At 48.7% G+C, this 21,304-nt stretch overlaps 1 protein-coding gene across 9 annotated transcripts in view; it reads left to right on the top strand.

Moving 5' to 3' along the window:
• CTIF (cap binding complex dependent translation initiation factor) overlaps positions 1-21,304 on the top strand; it is a 293,230-nt gene that overhangs the window by 77,760 nt on the left and 194,166 nt on the right. For 8 of the 9 annotated variants that reach the window (XR_006209635.1, XR_006209636.1, XR_006209637.1 and 5 more), the window contains exon 3: positions 13,689-13,760. The exons of the other annotated variant lie outside the window; for it this stretch is intronic. Coding sequence is in view for 5 of the 8 variants with exons in the window: in XM_042961322.1 (XP_042817256.1) it covers positions 13,689-13,760 (72 nt within the window). In the remaining 3 variants the exon portion in view is untranslated. The remainder of the gene's footprint in view (positions 1-13,688; positions 13,761-21,304) is intronic. 9 annotated transcript variants of the gene reach the window in all.

Genomic DNA, 21,304 nt, shown 5'->3' on the forward strand with positions numbered 1-21,304 from the left:
GATGTTTGTTGTGAAGCAGCGTGGAAAACACGGCCACTTGTAACATCTGATGCATTCCTTAAGCTTTGTGTTCTCTGATGTTCCCTGCAAGAATGCAAAACCTGGCAGGGTCCTGGGATCTGCTTGTGAGGCGCTGGCCAAGGAGGGACATTTTAATCCCACTCCCACCAAACCTGCTCCCGTACACCCACAAAGACAGCTGGGGTGCAGACTCCAGAGGAAGGGGCAGCTGTGGACAACTCTAAGTAAGGCTGGGGTTAGATGTGTTTATATAACACGCTTCTTTAAAAAAAAATAAAGTCTCTGTTGACACAACTTTGTGGGAAGTCTTTCTGCTAGAGCACTTTTGCTTGTTTTTATTTAACCTGATGACTATTTTAAATGGAAGCCAACCCCCCCCCCAAAAAAAAAAACCCTCAGAATGTCTCCATCGGCCTGTCTGAAGTGGTATTTTGATGTTTCTGGAAGAGGAAAATTGTTAAGAATCTTGGAAACCTTGGGAAAACTTGAGAGAATAGAGAATCATGTTGCTTTTCAGTTGGTGAGATCATTTTTTTAAGATCTGAGAGATGACGGTTGACAGAAGAAAATACCTCATGATGCTTGTACAGTTGTGTTCTCCCCACCCCTTCTTTTTAAAAAATTTTTTAATGTTTATTTATTTTTGAGAGAGACAGAGCATGAGCAGGGGAAGGACAGAGAGAGAGGGAGACACAGAATCCAAAGCAGGCTCCAGGCTCTGAGCTGTTAGCACAGAGCCCGATGCAGGGCTCAGACTCATAAGCCATGAGATCATGACCTGAGCCGAAGTCAGATGCTTAACCGACTGAGCCACCCAGGCACCCCTTTCCCCACACCTTCTTTAGCAACAACTAGGGAGAAGGATGGATGCATGGATGCATGGATGGATGGATGGATGGATGGATGGAAAGAAGGAAGGATGAATGAATGGAAAGAGAGAAAGAGAGAGAGACATAGATAGGGCCAGTAAGCTTCCTTTTCTTTACATGCATAGCCAAGAGAATGTTTGTTCTAAGTTTCCCAGCACTTTTGGGATACCATATTTAAAATCACATGCCCTCCCCCCCACAACTACCATACACACATTTCAGGAGTGTCTGCCCTCCAGTGGATTCCAAGTCCACAAAGGCACATCCTGGAAGTTGTCCTCACTCTGTCCTTGGGAGAAGGGAGGATTATAATCCTATTCTGCAGGAGAGAAGATTGGGGTACAGAGGTGGGAAGTGACCAAACCACACTGTTTGGTGGTAGCTTCCCTACCCACTTCTGGTTTCCTGCTGGTGCAGGCTGTCACTAACAGGCTGTTGGGTGATTAAGATCTGCTTCCCCTATGGAATGAGTATTAGGACTCTAAATCTCATTGACCATTAGCCTGTTTTTTTAAATTTTTTTTAATGTTTATTTTTGAGAGAGATTGAGATTAATTTTGGAGAGATTAAATTCCTCCTCGAGAGGGGAAGGGCCAGACAGAGAGGGAGGCACAGAATCTGAAGCAGGCTCCAGGCTCCGAGCTGTCGGCACAGAGCCCGACGCGGGGCTCGAACTCACGAACCGCGAGATCGTGACCTGAGCCGAAGTCGGACACTTAACCGACTGAGCCACCCAGGTGACCCTACCATTACCCTTTTGTGGAAGAGATTGGGATGTTACTAAGTGGGAAATGTTTGGCACTTCCTGAAGTTAGTGGACGGTCTAGTGGACCATCATAAAGCTTCAAAGCAGTTTTCATCACACCAGGAGCTTGGACAAATATTGATGTACAAGCCCCACCTAAAGTTCAGTTGAATGAGGAGGGGCTTGGACATTGGCCTTCTTATAAGCCCCCACTTGACTCTGAAGCCCTGATGAGGCTGACAGCCATGACCATGGGTGGGACATGTCTGTCTCCCTTCCCCATCCTTCCATGGCCACCTGCCTTGAGCTCCACCGTTGGATGGATAGAATGTAGAGACGTTGTAAAGAGCAGATACATTGAATGAAAGCGTATTTCCAATAAATTCTGTTAACAGGTCAATTGAAGAACGAGTGAGGGTGGAAATAACTTCTTAACGGTCCTTTTTGATGTCGTCAGGCACTTGGAGGTCCTGGGTTTTGTGTGAAATGCGAAGTGTCCTTACCAAGAGCGAGGCAACCGTGCAGGTGTAAAGAGTGGGATGCAGATACTCAGACTGGTGTGGCATCTCTCACTCACGGTGGTTTTCCTTCTCTTTCTCTTCGTGTTTTTCCTTCATCCTGCCTTCCCCGTGCGCTGTTCCGTCATCCCCCTTTTATCCCATTCCTTCATTCCCTCCTGCCCTTTGAATCCTCTCCCGTGCCCTCTACTCATAGGAGGAAGCACTCAATGGTGGACCACCCATGCAAAGCTTAACTGAAGAAGTGAGTTTGAGGGACATCATGGGATGTTTGTGCATGGGGGACTCATTTAATTAGCGACGCGATTTATTTCTAATTACACAAGTACTATACGCGGACGTTCTCATGGTACACAAGAATTCTAATATTAGCAACAAAGTCTCCCTTAGCTACCACCTCATTTCAGTGCCTGATGAATGAGTTAACTTCATCACCTTTTTTTAATGCTTTTACCAACACACACACACACACACACACACACACACACACACACGCAGGCTTATAGAAATACATTATTTCAAAGTCATAAGTCATAGCCAGTGAATATGTTGGTCAGTAACCTACATCTTTCACCTCGCCGTATGCCTTAGGGGTTCTACGAGCCCTTCTACATCTACTCTGTTCTGTTTAACAGCTATACAGTAGTCCATAGTATGGATGTCCCATACTTTAACATTCACCTATTGATGGGAATTCAGGTTAACTTCTCAATTTTCCCCTGGAGACGTTAGAGACGTCCGTGAGTATTATCGAACATGCGCATATGAAAGTGTTTATGTGGGTAGATGCTGAGAAGAAGAATCAAGTTTAATAGCTGTTGCCAAATTGTTTTCTACAATGTTCTGTTTTCACACCACCACCAGCGTATTGGGACAAATCATCTTTTGGCATCTTAATTTGCATTTTCCTAATTTCTAGTGAGGTTGCTCTTCAGTCTGATTACCAGTCATTTCTTAGGAAGTTAAAAATTTTACTTTACTTTTAATATTTGTTCATGTTGATTTATTTTTGAGAGAGAGAGAGAAAGAGCGAGCTTCTGTGGGAGAGGGGCGGGGTGGGGAGGGACAGAGAATCCGAAGCGGGCTCTGCGCTGACAGCAGAGAGCCCGATGCAGGGCCCAAACCCTCAAACCAAACTGTGAGGTCATGACCTGAGCCCAAGTAAGACGCTTACCCAACTGAGCCACCCCTACAATTACATTTTACTTTTTTTTTTTTTTATGTTTATTTATTTTTGAGAGAGACAGAGACAGAATGCGAGTGGGTTGGGGCAGAGAGAGAGGGAGGCACAGAATCCGAAGCAGGCTCCAGGCTCTGAGCTGTCAGCACAGAGTCTGACGCGGGGCTCGAACTCACAAGCTATGAGATCATGACCTGAGCTGAAGTCGGACGCTCAACCGACTGAGCCACCCAGGCACCCCTATATTTTACTTTTAAAGCAACAACTGGAAAAATAGAGATAATCAGAAAATAGACGAAGAAGCCCACCATAACTTTACGACAAAATCTAATGTCATTTTTATGTATTATTTTTTCCTTTATATACCTTTTATGAAATTGAACTTCTAGCATACATATAATTTTTAGCTTACTTGTTTAGTTAGCATGATCTCCTAAACGTCATTTGGCGGTTCGGCCTAAAGTATCATCATTTAAACCTGCTCTTTTTCTGCCAGTCACTGTCGGCTAGATAGTGAAGTATAATTAGAGCTAACATTTGTTCGTTCAAGCCCTGGTCTAGGTTCTGGGGAGAAACTCAAGAACAGAATGGACCATAATCCTTGACCCCAACCCCTAGCCCTTCTTTTCAAGTGAGGAAAGACAGAAGGCAGACACCTGAGTGGGGAAGGAGACGGGGTGGTGCTGGGTTTCCCCGGTGGCTCACTTAGACTTTTGGGCAAAGATTTGAAGAAGGTGAGAAAATGAGCCCGCCTGGGAAGCAGTGTTGCAGGCAGAGGGAATGTGATGGCACAGCGCTGGTGGGGGAGGGTGCCCTGCTTGGAGGAACAGCCTGTGGACGGATCTGGCTGGAGCAAAGTGAGCAAGGGGGAGGGTCCTAGAAGAGCCAGATCTGGAGGGCCTTTTCCTCCCCACGGAGGACTCTGGCCTTTTCTCTAGAGACACTGGGCAGACGCTAGAGGGTTTTGAGCAGAGGTTGGGCATGATGTGACTGGTTAAATAGGATCACTCGGGATGCTGTGTGGAGAATAAGCTATGGCAAGGGGAGGGGTCAGAAGAGGAGGCGGGGGGACCAGGAAGCCATGTGGTTGGTCCAGGCAAAAGGTGATAGTGACTTGGGGCAGTGGGATCACCGTGCAGGTGCTAAGAAGTGGTCAGATACTTGTTATACTTTAAAGGTACAGATAACGTGATTTTCTTTTTTTTTTTTTAAGTTGATTTATTTATTTTGAGAGAGAGAGAGAGAAAGCACCAGCAGGGGGAGAGGCAGAGAGAGAGAGAATCCCAAGCAGGCTCCGTGCTGTCAGTGAAGAACCCGATGGGGGGCTTGAACTCATGGACCGTGAGATCATGACCTGAGCCAAAGTCAAGAGTCGGACACCTACCTGACAATGATTCCTATCATGGTGCCCGAATAATAGGATTTTCTACTGCACAGCCCTGAAGATTTTAGCCTGAGCAGATGGAGTGATAGACTTTGCAGACCTGAGATGCGGGAAACCCTGGAGGAGTAGCTTTGAGGCACAAAGCTCGAGAGTTCAGTTTTGGGATGTGAAAGGTTTAACGTAGCATTAATGTCTACGTGCTGATGAAGCAGAGAGATGTGGAAAGGCGGCGTTCAGAGGAAAGGAATGACCTGGAGACTTAAACGTCTGTCAGTAGTAGCATATGGATGGCATTTTGAGCCGAGAGTGAAGGGGCTTAGAGAAGAGGGTCCAGCATTGAGCTCTAGGAGTCTAAAGAGACTAGCAGGAGCTAACAAAGGACACTGAAGCCTGTCCAAGTTAACTCATTTACTCTTCACAACAATTCCGTGAAGGTATTGTTATTGTTGCCTGCTTAGGGGGCGGGGGAGAAACTGAGGCACAGAGAAGTTGCATAAGCTGCCCAAGGTCACACAGGAAGTATGTGGTCAGTCTGAGGTTTGAACCGGGTGGTCTTACTCCGGTTGCCATACACTTAACCCCCCTACCGTTGCTAGTTTCTGTTAGTTATTACAGGTGGGGGAGTTGCATCTTAGGAATAAAGTGGCTCATCCAAGGTCATAGAGTAACTGATAGAGCGGGAATAGGAACTCAAGATTCACTGCCTCAAGAACTCAAGCTCCTAATCACTACATTATGCTGCCTCTACAACACAAAAGTTGGGGATTTTTTTTTTTCTTTTTTTTTAAGATAGGACCAAAAAAGGCTTTCTTCCTCTCTCGAATCTCAGGTCTCGGACAGCACCTCCTTCCCCTTACACACAAGGCTTTTCTGGAGCATCACGTGGATGGAGAATGGGCTCTCAGCCAGCGTGTGCCCCCACCTCGCCTTCTTCTTTTTCCCCTCCTAGTCAGTGAGCCCGTGTGCCCAGCGTAAAGGAAGCGGTTGAACTTGCTCCTGGCTTTGAGAAGCTCAGTCTTTAGGCCAGTGGGATTCTGCTGCTGACTGTCCCATGCCTGAGCTCCGTGAGGAAGTCTCGTCCCCTTTCTGGGCATTGCGAGAAAGTAGTGGCTCCCACGTGACTTTCAAATTGCTCTCTGGGTGGTCCTGCCACCCCCTTGGTTAAAAAGCCCTGGATAAGATGACTTTTTCAATGAGTTTTTACTTTGAAATAAGTTCAGATGTAAATAAAAATGACAGTGATACTACAAAGAGTCCCTGTATATCTTTCACCCGGAATAGCCAATCGTTAATATTTTCCAGCATTTGCTTTCTATCTCTCTTCTCTCAGGGTGAGAGAAAGAGACAGAGAGGGAGGGAGGGAGAGATTCTATAAAGAGACTTTTCTGATTTATTTGAGAGTAAGTTGCAGATTCCCCTTGATTCCTCAACACTTCAGTGTGTGTTTTCTAAGAACGAGGACATTCTCTTACATAATCATAGTACAGGAAATAAACATTGAAACAGTATTATTATTTAATCTGTATTTAATCTTCTATTTCACCAGTTTTCCCAATTATACCCTTTGTGGCCAAAAAAAAAAAAAAAAAAAAATTCTAGGTTCCTTAAAAATTAAGCATAGAATTACCATGTGATCCAGCAATTCCACTCCTGGATATATAGTTGAAGGAATTGAAAGCACAGACTTGAGCAGATTATTTGCACGCCCGTATTCCTAGCAGCATTATTCACAATAGCCTAAAGGTGGATAGCCAAGCGTCCATCAGTAGATGAATAGATCAACAAAATGTGGTCTATCCATACAATGAACTAGGATTGAAGCTTAAGGAAATAAAGGAAATCCTATGACATTCGCAACCTGGATGAATCTTGAGGACTTTATGTTTAGTGAAATAAACCATATCCAACAGGACAAATACTGTACGATTCCACTTCTGTGAGGCATTAGACTAGTAAAGTCCACAGAGAATGGAAGCGGAATGGGAAAGTGGCGGTTAGCTAAGAGGACAGGGGCCTGGGGAGTTAGTGTTTTATGGGGACAGAGTCTTAGTTCTGGAGGATGATAAAACTCTGGAGGTGGGTGGTGGTGACAGTTGCACAATGATGTGAATGTGCTTAATGCCGCTGAATTCTACTCTTAAACATGGTTAAAATGGTAAATTTTATGTTCTGTGTATTTTACTACAATTAAAAAAATGCTGGTTCAGTGTCGAATCCAAGATCACACATTACATTTAGTATCCAACATTTTTATTGGCTCTTTGAATTAAAAGCTGCTTATGCCTGTACTCATTCTGCCACTTTTTGGCTGTGTCACTCTGGGCAAGTTATGCTACGCCTCAGATTCCATATTTGCAATGTGGGCATAATGAACATGCCTAGATCTCCATGAAAAATAAATGTTACTCTACGTAGTCGGCTTAGAACAGTGCCTAGATGTAAATGAAATCTTTATATATTCTGGCAAATTATTCTCGTTGTATGTGCTGCAAATTGTCTCTCACTTGGCTTTCATCTTGGTCTTGATTTCTTTTGTCACACAGAAGTTTTAGATTTTGATGTAGTTTAAACCCTGTCTCTTGGAGGCTGATCAACTTGGAAGGTGCTGTTGATGGATAGCGTGGGACAGACCCAGCGTAATTTTTCCTCAATTTCCTCCAGTTGTCTCGATCCCGGTGTTTATGGATGGTCTCTCCTTTCCCCTGCCTTGAAACGCTATCCTTATCATTATATAATCTACAGCCTAAATTCCCATTCGTACATCTGTTTGTTCATGGATGCGATTTTATCGATTATCTCTTTGTCTCATCCTGTACCGAGTCAACTTGCCAGTTTGGCTCTAGCCTGGTAATCTCCTTGGATGTCGGGAAGTACAACCCCTGGGGGGACTTTGTACCATTGAGAAGTGGGGTGGTTCATGTTTAGCACCCTCAGCCTCCCCCACTGTGCTCAGTGGTTCCCCCATCTTCCACCAAGTCTGCTCCTAAAATACTGTCCCCTTTGGGGCGCAAATGACAGAGAATTGATTTTAATTGTTTTTGAATTGTGAGATAATTGAAATGCGCTGAGAAGAGCAAAGAATAATAGAATAAGCATCTCTTCTAAGTATAGAATAAACATCTGTACTCCCCTGTTTATTACATCTTAACTCTGTGCCATTTGTGTTTCTGCTTTGTAAAGTAAGAAATGAATTATAGCAGGGGGCGCCTGGGTGGCTCACTTGGTTAAGCATCCGACTTCGGCTCAGGTCATGACCTCACGGTTCGTGGGTTCGAACCCCTCGTGGGGCTCTGTGCTGACAGCTCAGAGCCTGGAGCCTGCTTTGGATTCTGTGTCTCCCTCTCTCTCTTCCCCTCCCCTGCTTGTGCTCTGTCTCTGTCTCTGTCTCTGTCTCTCTCTCTCTCTTTCAAAAATAAATAAACGTTAAAAAAAATTAATTATAGCAGCCACAGTGGAAGCCCTACGCCACCACTCATGAATTCGATGTTCATCGTTTCCATTTATAAAAATTTCCCACTTTTCCTGCCTCTTCACATTCAATGACCTTTTCAGAAGTACACCATCTCTTCCCGCAGAGGACTTGCTTCTAGCTGTAAACCAGTTTACCTTGAAGGAGAAACTCTCTAGTGTTGGAATCAGGCATGTGGTGGGACAGATGAGAGTGCTTTGAGGTGGGGGCCCTTGTCTCCATTCTGGAATCATCTTCTACAGATAAGGACAAGTTCAGGGAAGGTCTATATCTGGAGACTTTTGTAGACAATGGCTCCAAAAAGGGGAAGGGGAGACAGGGGGTGGGGGCTGCAGACTAAGAGCAGTCCCAGCAGAGGTGGGGAGGAGCTTTGGAGTCGAGGAGGGAGAGTTCCCAAGGGGCTTTCGGACCAGGGAAGGAACCCTCATCCCAACTGGGCACCGGAGAGCAGCAGCAGAGAAGAGGTCCCTGGGGCTGCTGCTTCCTCAGGGGTGGGAGGTGGGAGCCTCACAAGCTCAGTGGGTACAGCTTTGTGGGATAAGTGTAGGGATTCACACTTAATTCTTCCCCCAGGGGTCAGGAAAGCTGCACACAGCTGGACCACAGTCCCCTCTCCAATAGCTTCGCCCAGGGGCCTGCCTGTATCCAGCCCCGGCTGGGTCTCTGGGGTGGGTTTCTGCAGACTTGACCATCTTGCTCTCGTTCACACAGATCAGCCCCTCTGCTTGCTGCCTGTCTGTACCATGCTCTCAGACTCCCTTCATTTCCGTCTCAGCCTCGACTACCAGTGGAAACCCGAACGCTGGACTCTAGCCTCCTCGCCTGCTTTCCCCCTGCACTTCCCCCACCCCACCGCCCCCCGGGCTAGTTAGCCTTCCCTAACACAGCTCTGATGATGCCCTCCCCTACTAGGGTCGCTCCCCCCTCTTCTGACCCTGTCTACCCAGAAAAGGTCTCTGACTGCCTTGGCCAGAGAGTCATGCTTGTTGAGATCTGCCTCTGTGCTGGCCGGTGTTCCCCCACCTGCGTCCACACCCGGGCTCACGCTTCTCTGGGAATCCCCACTTGCCCATTTGCCTTCCCTGCACCCACCCCAGCCCCCTGCCAAGGGCACAGTCTTCCCTTGGACATCTCCCCTCACCTGTGAAGGAAGGTGCGTGTTGCCGGTCCCACGCTGAAAGCACCCAGGAAATGCTTCTGGTTGGCAGATACTAAGTTAAGGATGACTTTGACAAAGCAGGGCCATCTCACAGGAGCTTGGAACTGCTCTGGGAAAGCCCAGCCAGGGGTGAGGTTGCATCTGGAAGTGGGTGAAGCCCCAGCCTTCTCTCTGCTTGCTTCTCCCTGCATGGAGGCTCCCTTCCCTGCCTTGCCGAGCCCAGGAGGAGGTGCGCCCACCCACGAATCACTGTTCTGGGATGTCACATCAGTGCTGTGCAGCTGGGGGTGAAGCGTTTGGGACACCTGGAAAGGGGGGTGGGAGACTTTCTCTGCGAGGTTGTCCCAGGATGGAATGAGGGGTGCGTGATCTCCCCCGCCAGTAGTCTCGCTGCATGTCTTGGCCATCCCCTACCCTGTTGGCCAGGCCCCGACCAGGAAAGGAGGAACCGCTGCAAGTATATAAAGGAGAGGGATTACATTCACAGTAGTTTGAACATTTTATGCAAATATATACATGCATTTGTGTATATGCATTATTCAAAAATACGTGTGTATATGTACATATATGTATTACTTCTTATTCTGAAATTATTTTAGTTAAACTTAGGATAGAGCTGTAAAAATAGTATAGGGTCAGGGAGCCTGGGTGGCTCAGTCGGTTAAGCATCCGACGTCAGCTCAGGTCATGATCTCGCGGTTCGTGGGTTTGAGCCCCGCGTCGGGCTCTGCGCTGACAGCTCAGAGCCTGGAGCCTGCTTCAGATTCTGTGTGTGTCTCTCTCTCTCTCCACCCCTCTCTTGCTCTTAAAAATAAATAAACATTAAAAATTTTTTTTTAAATAGTATTGGGTATTCCCATGCACCTGTCCAGCTTACCCTAATATGAACACCTTTTATAACCATAGTACCATAATGAGAACTAAGGACGTAACATTGGTATAATGAGATTTTATTACAGATTTCACCAGTTTTCCCACGAATGTCCCTTTTCTGTTCCAAGATCCGAATTTGCATCCAGCTGTCAGGTCTCCTTATTCTCCTCCAATCCATGACACTTCCTGGGTCTCGTCTTCTATGACCTTGACTTGAGGAGTACTGGTTACTTATTGCATAGAAAGCTCATCTGTTTGGGTTCCCTGATGTTTCCTCCCGGTGAGATTGAGGTTGTGCGTTTTTGGCAAGAACAGCTCACAAGTGATGTGCCCTTTTCAGCACATCACACTGGGGCGTCCATGATGGTGATGTGCTTTGTGATGGCCAATGTTATCCCTTCATCTCTTGGTTAAGGTGGTATCAGATGGAGTCCTCATTTCCCTTCCTATAATTAATTAATAAATATAATATACTTACACTAATAATCAGTATAATTAATGAATATCTTGGGAGGAGATGCTTTGCGACTGCAAGTATCCAGAGAGAGAGGATTTAATCCAGGCAGTTGGTTACCCAGATGACAAAAGAGCTGAGAAGCTAAACAACCCGAGATCAGCAATGGCAAGAAGCCAACGCCACCTCCAGCCCTGAGTCACAAAAGGAGGAGATGGTGTTGCCAGCCCAGGGGTCAGGGTCATGCACAGAAGGCCTACCTGGTGAGGTCTGGAGCCATGAAGGAGACCCGAGTCCCTGCTGGTAGTGCCGTCTGAGGCATAGAAAGAGGGGGGAGGCGCCTTGGTTTCTCCCCGTTTCCTGTCTCCCAGGGGCCAAGCCCAGATGGAAGCCAGCTGACCCAGGAGCCTGGGAATTGCAGTCTGCAGGGGTCAGCCCCTCTGGGGTGCAGAGCAGAGATGAGCCAGACGTGGACGTGAGGGCCCCCTTGCTCAGGAATGCTGCCCCGCCGTTTCCCTTGAGCTGTGCCATCCAGGGATAGCCATGAGTCACATGTGTCTGAAGCACCTGAAATGTGGCCTGGTCCAATCTGACGTGTGCTCTAAGTAGGTTTCAAAAACTTGGTGTGGAAATAAGAATATAAAAAAATCTCATTAGTAATGTTTTATGTGAATTACCTGTTGAAGTGATCATATTTTGGATATATTGAGGTAAATGAAACATATTATTTAATTTAACCTTTCTTTTTCATTTTTTTTTTGAGAGAGAGAGAGAGAGAAAGAGCATGAGCACAAGTGTGCGAAAGGGAGAGACAGAGGGCAGAGGGGGAGGGAGAGAGACAGAGAATCTTAAGCAGGTTCCATACCCAGCACTGAACCCAACATGGGGCACGACTTCGAGATCGTGACCTGACCTGACACATGACCTGAGTCACATGTGTCTGAAGCACCTGAAATGTGGCCTGGTCCAATCTGACGTGTGCTCTAAGTAGGTTTCAAAAACTTGGTGTGGAAAGAAGAATATAAAAAAATCTCATTAGTAATGTTTTATGTGAATTACCTGTTGAAGTGATCATATTTTGGATATATTGAGGTAAATGAAACATATTATTTAATTTAACCTTTCTTTTTCATTTTTTTTTGAGAGAGAGAGAGAAAGAGCATGAGCACAAGTGTGCGAAAGGGAGAGATAGAGGGCAGAGGGGGAGGGAGAGAGACAGAGAATCTTAAGCAGGTTCCATACCCAGCACTGAACCCAACATGGGGCACGACTTCGAGATCGTGACCTGAGCCGATCAAGAGTCAGAGGCTTAACCAACTGAGCCGCTACTGTGTCCCTAGCAGCCATATTTCAAAAAGGAAAAGGTGAGGGGTACCTGGGTGGCTCAGTCAGTTAAGTACTCCACTCTTGATTTCAGCTCAGGTCACGATCTCATGGCAGTGGGACCCAGCCCTGCCTACATCGGGCTCCATGCTGACAGCATGGAGCCTGCTTGGGATTCTCTCTCTCTCTCTGTCTCTCTCACTGTCTCTCTGTCTCTCCCTCTCTCCCTCTCTGCCCCTCCCCCACTTGTGCATTCACTCACACAGTCTCTCTCTCTCTCTCAACATAAATAAACATTAAAAAAAATAAAATATGGCTGCTAGATCACTTAAATTACGTCTGAGACTCCTGTTTGTACTTCTCGTATTATTTCATTTGGATAGCGCTGCCCTAGAGTATACTTGGACCGGCCTGTGTCATCAGTGCTGTAACCATGCCCTTGACCCACAGTCAGGAGGGCACGGCCGGCTGAGGTTTTACGAAACCGTGACTGCACTGGCCTTGAGCCATTCACACTCACAGTTTTGACCAAGTGTGCCAAACAGAAATACCGGGCTCCTCTGCTTTTTAGGTAGCACACAGGGTGCCAGTCAAGGTCAATGTTCAACATTAACCTAAGAAGCTAGTTTTATTGTGTAGCACAATAATAAAAACACCACCATACAGGGGTGCCTGGGTGGCTCAGTCGGTTAAGCGGCCGACTTCGGCTCAGGTCATGATCTCGCGGTCCATGAGTTCGAGCCCCGCGTCGAGCTCTGAGCTGACAGCTCAGAGCCTGGAGCCTGTTTCAGATTCTGTGTCTCCCTCTCTCTGACCCTCCCCCGTTCATGCTTTGTCTCTCTCTGTCTCAAAAATAAATAAACGTTTAAAAAAAAAAAAAAAAACACACCACCATACAGCTAGATGGCACCTTACAGAAGAAAAGCTGTACTGTTACTACTGCTTCGTATCTAGACAGTGTTTTTATAAGTTTATAGAAGTCCTTCCTTTCAACCCTGCAGTCACCCAGCCTTGCTGGCCCCGTTTTATAGATGACGCAATGAAGCCTGGGAGACCCATGAGTTTCAGGAACTCTCAGACTTGAGGGGCGTTAAAATGCAGAAGGTCAGTCTCACCCAACTGATTCAGAGGGTGGAGGGTGGGGCCCAGGGACCCCCATGCAGCACGTTTTGGGGAATTTCACGCAAGTGGTTGTCAGACCACACTTTGGGGCACCCCAGGTCTCTGAGCTCTTGAGGGGTGAGTGCTGGGACTGGGCTGGAGCTGGGTATCTGGGAAGATCCACACGTATATGCCTCACCTCCAGCTCTAACGTTGACACTGTGGACGGCTGGCATGGCTAAAGCCAGGTCGGGCGGTCAGATGAGGTGCTGCTTGTTCAAAACACAGTTACCCCGTGTCATGCGTGGTTGACCCCGGAACGCGGCTGGGTCTTGATCACTCTGGGGAGTTTAGCTGAAGGGGAGTAACTTTGCCTGCCCCAAGCATACGCCAGAGAGGGTCACCGCAAGGTGGAATTTGGAGATGCCAGCGTGCACCTGCGGGTAGGGAAGGATTTGCCGCTGAAAATGGTCAAGCAGGATTTTATCCTGACCCTACTGCTGAAGAGCAGGGCCATACCTGGAGGGCCCAGATAGGGTGAGGACGAGCCTGTGTGTCCAGCCATCACTGACCACCCCTTTCTCCCCTGCAGTGGACAACGGACTGCAGTGAACAGCTGGACAGCAGCTGTTCCTTCTCCCGAGGGCGAGCCCCCGCACAGCAGGTAGGGAACCCGCTCTGTGCTCCTTTGGGGGATTGTAATGTGTCTTGTCTGTCTGGGTTCCTGGGCTGGCCTGTGATGGCTCTCCTGGGAAGTGGTGATGTGGAGAGAGCAGGAAACAGGAGAGAGGAGGGTACAGTCTGCTCTCCGGAAAGTTCTCCCTGAACCGCCAGCCCACAGCGAAGCACCCCCCTCCTCAGAATACATAGGTTCCTAAGATTTTTTTTTTCCTTGTAAGAGTTTTTTCATCACTAGATGATGTTTGCGTCAACATCTGCAAACAAGCGCATGCCCGTTGGGAGGAGAGTGGATAAGTGATACGTGGAATGGTATAAGTAACAGCGTGAATGAACTTGGAGGCTCACACATCAGCGCTGGGAATGGATCCCACAAACAGGGGAACCCCTAGGGTTATGGTGCTGGTCACTTGAGATCGCTTCTGCTCCAGGTGTGCAGAGGACCCGGAGGGGCAGAATGTGGGGATAAGGTGTCAGCACCTGGTCCATTCCCCCCGCCCCAGCCCTCCAGCTTGCTGGACCTGGCTGGAACCCGCTGTTTCCCTCCCTGCTGCTTGCCTGTGAGATCCCCTGGGGGATAACCACACAGGTGTGGGCTATGCGGCCTGGAAGGACGAAGTGGCAGTGCTGGTGACCCCCAGGCCCTGTGTACCCTCTAGGTGTCCAGCCGTTTTTACCAATACCTCATTCCTACCTATGGGAAACCGTGGGATTAGAGGCCAAAAAAACCCTCCATCCCCAACCGTCAGCCCAGCCTCACACTCTGTCTGTCCAGACAGATAAATGGGGAGCCTTTCTGGGCTCCTGCATTCACTTGCTCTGAATTTCAAAGCAGCTTCATTCACACATTGCCCTGGACCCACTTGTTTGTATCCAACGTCTGTCCCATGGCACTGGTTAAATCAACTCCTCTCTATTCTGTCCTAAGGGAAGATGGTCAGTGCCCTCCGTTCCCGATCTTTCTTAGGTGGCAGGGCTTTTTACACCATGGTGTGTGGGGATAGCTTCCTTCTCACGCTATAAGTTGTTTGTGTGTGTTTCATTGTTTCTCAGCTATGAGGCCATTAACAAGAACCCTGGGGTGGGGTTGTGGGTAGGGGAGGAGGCACGAGACCCAGGTCCTCCTCTTTGCTCTGCCACAAACTTGGTAGGAATTCTTTTCATCCTCAGCTTCCTCATATAACAATCGGGAAACTCAATGGCCTCTGAGGGTCCTTCGCTTCTCCATGCCATTTTGTAACTGAGGTCCACGGAGGTATAATGACCTGACCAAGCTGGGACTTGAACCCAGGTCTCTCACTGTACCCTTCCCCCATTTGGCCATTTACCTTGCCTTACTGTAGTAGGTGTCCTTCTATGGAGGACTTTTATCCTTGTCACTAGACTGCCAGCGCTGGGTCAGGGACCCCGTGTTATCCTTGCTGAATCCCTAAGGCCTAAGTGCCCTTAAGGCCTGGCACATCAGGAGCACCATTTGCCAGTTACCCTGGGGTTTCCTACATGAAGATTCCCTTAACTCTTCAGCAGCAGAATTGGGCTTGGATCTGGGGACTCAAGGACCAGATAAAGGGTTCCAGGGAACAGTTGAAGTTCTTGGATGGGGGACACAAGCAGCTGATAAATGAGAGTCCAAAAAGCTAGCTCTCTGTTATTTTGTCAGTAGGTGCCTCGTTCTGGAATCTTCCAGAATCTTCTCCCCCCCCCCCCCACCGTATCACCTTTTGTGGGCCCCCTTTTGCCGCTGATTCCTTCTGGTCTTATTCCCGTCACTCCCAACAGGATTCAAAGGGGCTGAGAATGGCTCGTGCTCCTGCTTGCCTCCCTCATCCTGTGCCGTCCTTTCATGGCCAGGTTCATGCCCCTGGGGGATGGTGGGTGGGGAGTTGGCCAGACGACAGGCTGATGGAGCAAGGCTGGGGGCCTGTGGGACTGGGCACCCTGGCACCACAAGCACCAGCTGACCCCCATTCCCACCTTTGGGGAGCAGCTTAGCAGTCAGCTTGGGGTAGGCAGGGTTAGACAAAATGAAATGCAACAGAATTTAAAGAAGAAATTGTAAAATGTTCATGTTAGACTTTTTCTTGGCCGGTGGAACTGAGACATAGGTTCATTGTGGAGGAAGAGCCCCAGGAAGGTGGAGATGGGGTCTGGTTAATACAAACCTGTCTCACTTCCCTGATGTGCCCAGAGGACGAGGCCTTTTGGGGAGGGCTCTCCTGCAAGTCATGGGGCCATCGGCCCTGCCACCGCCCCCATGTAGTGTCCCTCCATCTGATCATCTCAGAGGGAGGAAGGGTGGAGGGGAGAAGCAGAAGAACAGCCAGGGCACTGAGACAACCACGGCCTCAGCCACCTGAGGATTCAGGTGTGTGTCTTGTGGGTTGTCGGGATCAGCTGTGGTGAAAGAGAAGGCTACTTTGCCTGAGTCCTGGGGAGGCTGCACCCCACGCTTTGTGAAGCTGCTTAGATCCAAGGAAGACTTCAAGGGTGTTTGTGGAGGGGTTTCCTACAGATTCATCAGCCAGGGGGTGTTTGTAGAGGCTTGGTGCTAAGCCCTGGGTTCACCTGAAGCATGGCCTCTGCCTTCAAGGGCCTTACCATACAGTTAGAAGGACAAGATACATAGTGTAAAGGACAAGACATGCTCAGGGCAGGAGACATAGGGGTCCAAAGGGTGGCCTGACCTCGGGTGTCACAGTTAAGGAACCTAGGTGGGGTGAGCAGGGAAGGTGGGACTGAGCCAGACCCCCTGGATGGAAGGCCACATTTTGCACTCCGGCGCTGTATGCCTAGTAGATGGAGAGGCACGAGTCTGATTGAAATAATGTCTTCTTGGTTCAGTGGTGAAAGACCTGACTGACATGAGTGATTCAATTAATTTAGGGTACAAACAGTAGCGTGGTGTAAACAAGGTGGAAATTTCTCTCTCTCTCGCCACCAGCCCGGGTGGGTATTTGGGATTGGCATGGCAGCTCAACGGTGTCAGGGCAGTCTCCTTCCTTCTCATTGCTCTGCCTGCTCTAGAGCATTGCCTTTGTCCTCAGTGGCCCATGCTGGTTCATGTCCGTGCTCCTGCCAGTGGGAGTCCTGCCTAGGACCCCAGGAGCCTTGGACTTCCCCTCATGAAGTAGCCATCTTCTGATGCCCTCAGGTGGAGGGATCAAAGCTGGACGGCATCCCAGGTGACTGTGTTACAAGGAAAGCCCTTAGCTACACTGTCCTAAAGTGACTCCCTGATGGAGGGGGAACCAGGGAGCTGCCATTGAAGGGTGCATTTGCTGGGTGCAGCTCTGATGGGTGCATGGGTACATCCTTCAAAGCTCCCTTAATCCTGGTCCACCAGGTGCAGAAGCACTGCCCCCAGCTCTTAAGAACCCCTACCAGCCCCATGAGCCTCCCCACTGTTCTCACTGCCCCCTCTCATCCACACAGACACCCTCCCTCAAATTCATGTTATAATCAAGCTGTTCCACCTACATCTGCCTATCCCCTCAGGCAGCTGGTCAACCTTGAGATGCGTCCTAGGGCTGCCTCTACATCCTTGACCACCCCTGGCCCAGGGCTTTACACCTAGTAGTAGCTCAATTAAGACTCCTGAGACTACACTGAGTTGGCACAGGCCCAGTCCATGCAGTCAGTCCCTGGTGGGGCCAATTGCTCTGGCCACACCAATTTTGCTGTTTCTAAGGTCGTTGGGATAGTGGGGGTGGTTCTGCTACCCCACATTCACCCATGGGGGAGAATTTCAGGAGGAAACTAAAGGTACTTGGAGATGGGGGTGGCTGGCTGAGTGGGTGTTCCACCTTGGCCACACGGGCCCAGGAAAGTGGGGTCGGCAGGAGGATGCTGAGATTCTGTGTTCTGCCCAGGAAGCTCTGGATGGCGGGTCACAAACCGTGTCCTGAATGTGTAGCCCAGGTGTAGGCATCATTTGGGGATTAGCATGCACTGAGATTATATTTTGTTATTTCAACTAATGCAAGGAGGAGATGGGAAAAACCATTGCCTTCTCTGACCCCTTTCAGAGGCACGACGTGGGGGTAGCCTAGGGTGGGTTAGGTCCCGTGAAATGGGAGGGAGGGGCTCAGAGGAGGATGGGCTACAGATAGGCCTGAAGAGGCTTGTTCAACTGCCTGCAATTGGGATTTGGCTGTATTGGGGATTATTCGGCATCCTGGCAGCCTCTTTCCAAGAGACCTCATCCAACACCTAGTCACTGAGTTAGGAAGTTGCAATAGTTTCCAGCTTTTCACTGTAGTAGGGGAATCATGGTGGAGATGATTTGCAGGAAAGTAGCTGATGTGAGAGTGTGCAACCTGGTGCATTTAGAAAATGTCTCAAGGTACCAGCATGGGATTTAGCATTCAGGGAAGAAAGCCAAAGGCATATGAGAGTTTGTATGAGGTCAGGAGCTAGCAGCTCTTGTCTACCTGCACAGAAGTGCCAAGGAAAGAAAATGAATGTGTACAACAGCAGCAGAGCCTCCTATTAGTCCTTGAGAAGGACTTCCTCACTGAGGAATTTATTGGCCCGTGGTGTTGGCTGTAGAACAAGGTGATGAAATCTTCACTGGGATCCTCATGGCACCCCTCCTTATCAGGCGGGTTCATGCCGAGCCCCGGGAAAGGTGTGGGTGTGTTAGAAGTGGCGTCTTTGAGTCCTGGCTGTTGGCCTGGATCCCACATTTCCTGGAATGACGAGAGAAAGGCACTTTCCCTCTGGTATCATGATGCCTGGTAGCACGTTGAAGCCTCAGGAAGGAGTGCAAAGAGCCTTTGTCCCAAGGGCCAGGAGAACCAGATGTGGACCCAGGTGTAGCACACATTTCAGTGCCTCTTCTGCAAAATGATAGACTTCTCTGAACCTCTCTGGAAATCTCTTTCATTGTTCCTGGGTCTCCAGAAATGAGCAATTGGATGCAAATAGCTGCTAAAAGCAGCAGCAAGTGTGGGTTTTCCTGATTTCTCCACCGTCCCCTTACTCTCCCTAATACCTGTGCCAACCTGTGGCCAGGTTTCTTCTAGGGGCCAACATTGACTCTGATCCAAGAGATGGCCGGTGGTAGGCAGAGGTGAGCCTCAAATACACAGCTTACCTCTGACCCACAGGAAAGGGGAGAAGGAGTTTTCTGCCAGTTATCTCGCTGCCCTCCAGTAATTATAGTATTTGGTCCAGTGCCAATTAAACTCATGAGCACAAATGATATCTTAGTAGAAGTGCCTAGATTTTTACTCAGCTTCTGTGGATATTTAAGAAATGTGTTCATGGCACTGCTCTCTATTTAGTTAGTATTTCTTGAGTATCTGCTGGGATCTTGGCAGACACATATAAGCTGGAGCCTTTGGGCTCACTGCCTGTCTGTACAGTAGAGGCCAGTTCACATGGAAAGGGCTGAAGGCACCCAGTGAAGTCCCTCAAAGACACGTCCTGACCACAGATTCTGCAGTCATTCCCAAGAGTGGTCCTTCTGGTCTCTGTAAGTAGAGAGATGCTTTGCAGGACATGAGACCTGATCTGTGCCTTCAGGAATGGTTAGGATGTTTGACCAGAGAAAAGAGGGGGAAGAGAGAAGAAATGGTGTTCACAAGGCTTGAAGTTAGGTGTAACGTTGGGATGTTAGGGCAGCAGGAGAGAGTACACCTTGAGTGGGCGGTTTGTGTTGGGTATTACAGGAGTGGTAGGAAGGAGGACGGTGGATGTGGAGGTGTCTGTGTGCTCATCTGAGATGCTGGAACTGCTGTCCACCCCTTCCCCTGCTTGTGTACCTTCTATATCTTCCATTTTCTCTCCATTCCATACAGGTAAAGTCTGTCCCTTCACATCAGTCAGGATAGCCTAAGTAATGCTGCAGTAACAAACAACTTTGAGTCTCAGTAACTTTAAACAACCCATTCAGGACCCAGCTTGATGGACCATTTGCCATTTTCACCAGTCACCACGACCGAGGGAAAAGGACCACCGGAGGGTCTTGCACTGCCGAGTCAACACTCCGACCTAGATATAATACACATCACTTCCCCTCCTTGCTTGTTGCCCAGAACTGGTCACGTGGCCCTACCCAACCATAAGCACCGTAAAAAGTATCATCCCACTATGAACCGGAATGGGGGGAACCAGAGCTGTTTGGTGACTGGCTCGAGTGATTATCACACGCCCCACCTCTAGTAGAAGCTCACCGGGAGCTGGGGCTGACCTCTTCCAACCACATCAAATCCAGAGCTAAGCAGGTCTCCTGGGAACCCTAAAGACATCACGTGCTCTCAGGATGACAAGGAGCTCAGAGGTCATCTGATCCACCCTCCCACCCTGCAGTGCAGGAACGCCCTCCTGTGGCTGTTGAGTTGCTGGACATTTCCTGAAATGGGGAGCTCACTGCTTCAAAAGGCATCTCAGAACGTCGTGAGGCAGCTCCATTGAGTACAGTCTTCCTCTTTTTTTTTTTTTAATGTTTATTTTTTGAGACAGAAAGAGAGAGAGAGCATGCATATGGTAACGAGGGAGGGGCAGAGAGAGAGACAGAGAGAGAGAGAGAATCCCAAGCAGGCTTCTCACAGTCAGTGCAGAGCCCGACTCAATCTCAATCTCACGAAGTGTGAGGGCTCAATCTCACGAAGTGTGAGATCATGACCTGAGCCAAAATCAAAGCCAGATGCTTAACCAGCTGAGCCAGCCAGGTGCCCCTACAGTGTCTTTCTTTGGTTCAGCCCCAAACCACCTCTCATAACCCCAGCTGATGGTTTTAGTTTTACTCCCTTTGCCCGTGGCTGTTTCGTTTCTCCCACAGCAGTCCAGCATGGCCAGTCTGCTTTTTAAGCTAAATACATTAGTTCCTGCAGCTGTTTCCTTTGTCATGGTTTAGTTGCTTCATCCCTCTGTTTATTTATCAGGTCTTTCATGCGTTGATCCAGTCTGCACATCATCTCTGAGGGCTGCCTGTGTGCCTGGCAGCTTGCTGGGAGGCTGGGAGGTGGGAAGCAGGGTGATGAAGTGATGGGCTCAGTCTCTATGTACATAGAGGTTAGAGAGAAAGCAGGCACTTACCCCGCAGTGCTGAGATGTCTGGGACATGACACGATGGTTCTTAGGTCCCGTCCTGTCCTGGGTTACTCTCCTAGGAGCACTATAACTATGATTCTTCCTAATGAGCCTCCCTGAACTGTACACGATCCTGCTGGTGTGATCTGATTCTGCAAACTCTGGTGCTCCCAGCATGAGCCTCTATTTTCTAGAAGATATCACCTGTCCCTGTCCTCGAGGAGCCTTCTGGCTCCAGCTTATCTGGAGGAACTAGGATATAACACTTAAAACAGTGTTGATGGTTGACTTGTAGGAAGAACAGTCAGCAGCCATCCTTGGAGCCCCTGCTGTAAACATTATGAGCCATGTGGCCTAGTGTCTGTCCTCAGAGAACCTGGAGTCTGCTTAAAGAAACAAGACTTTCTCTAGTGCGAAAGCAACAGTCCAGAGCAGTGTGTGAATACAGGGAGGAGTGGGCTGGTATCTACAGGGGAGCTGGCAGCTGGCAGAGGA

The sequence above is a fragment of the Panthera tigris genome, chromosome D3 (genome assembly GCF_018350195.1).
Source record: "Panthera tigris isolate Pti1 chromosome D3, P.tigris_Pti1_mat1.1, whole genome shotgun sequence".
NCBI classification, from domain to species: Eukaryota; Metazoa; Chordata; class Mammalia; order Carnivora; family Felidae; genus Panthera; species Panthera tigris.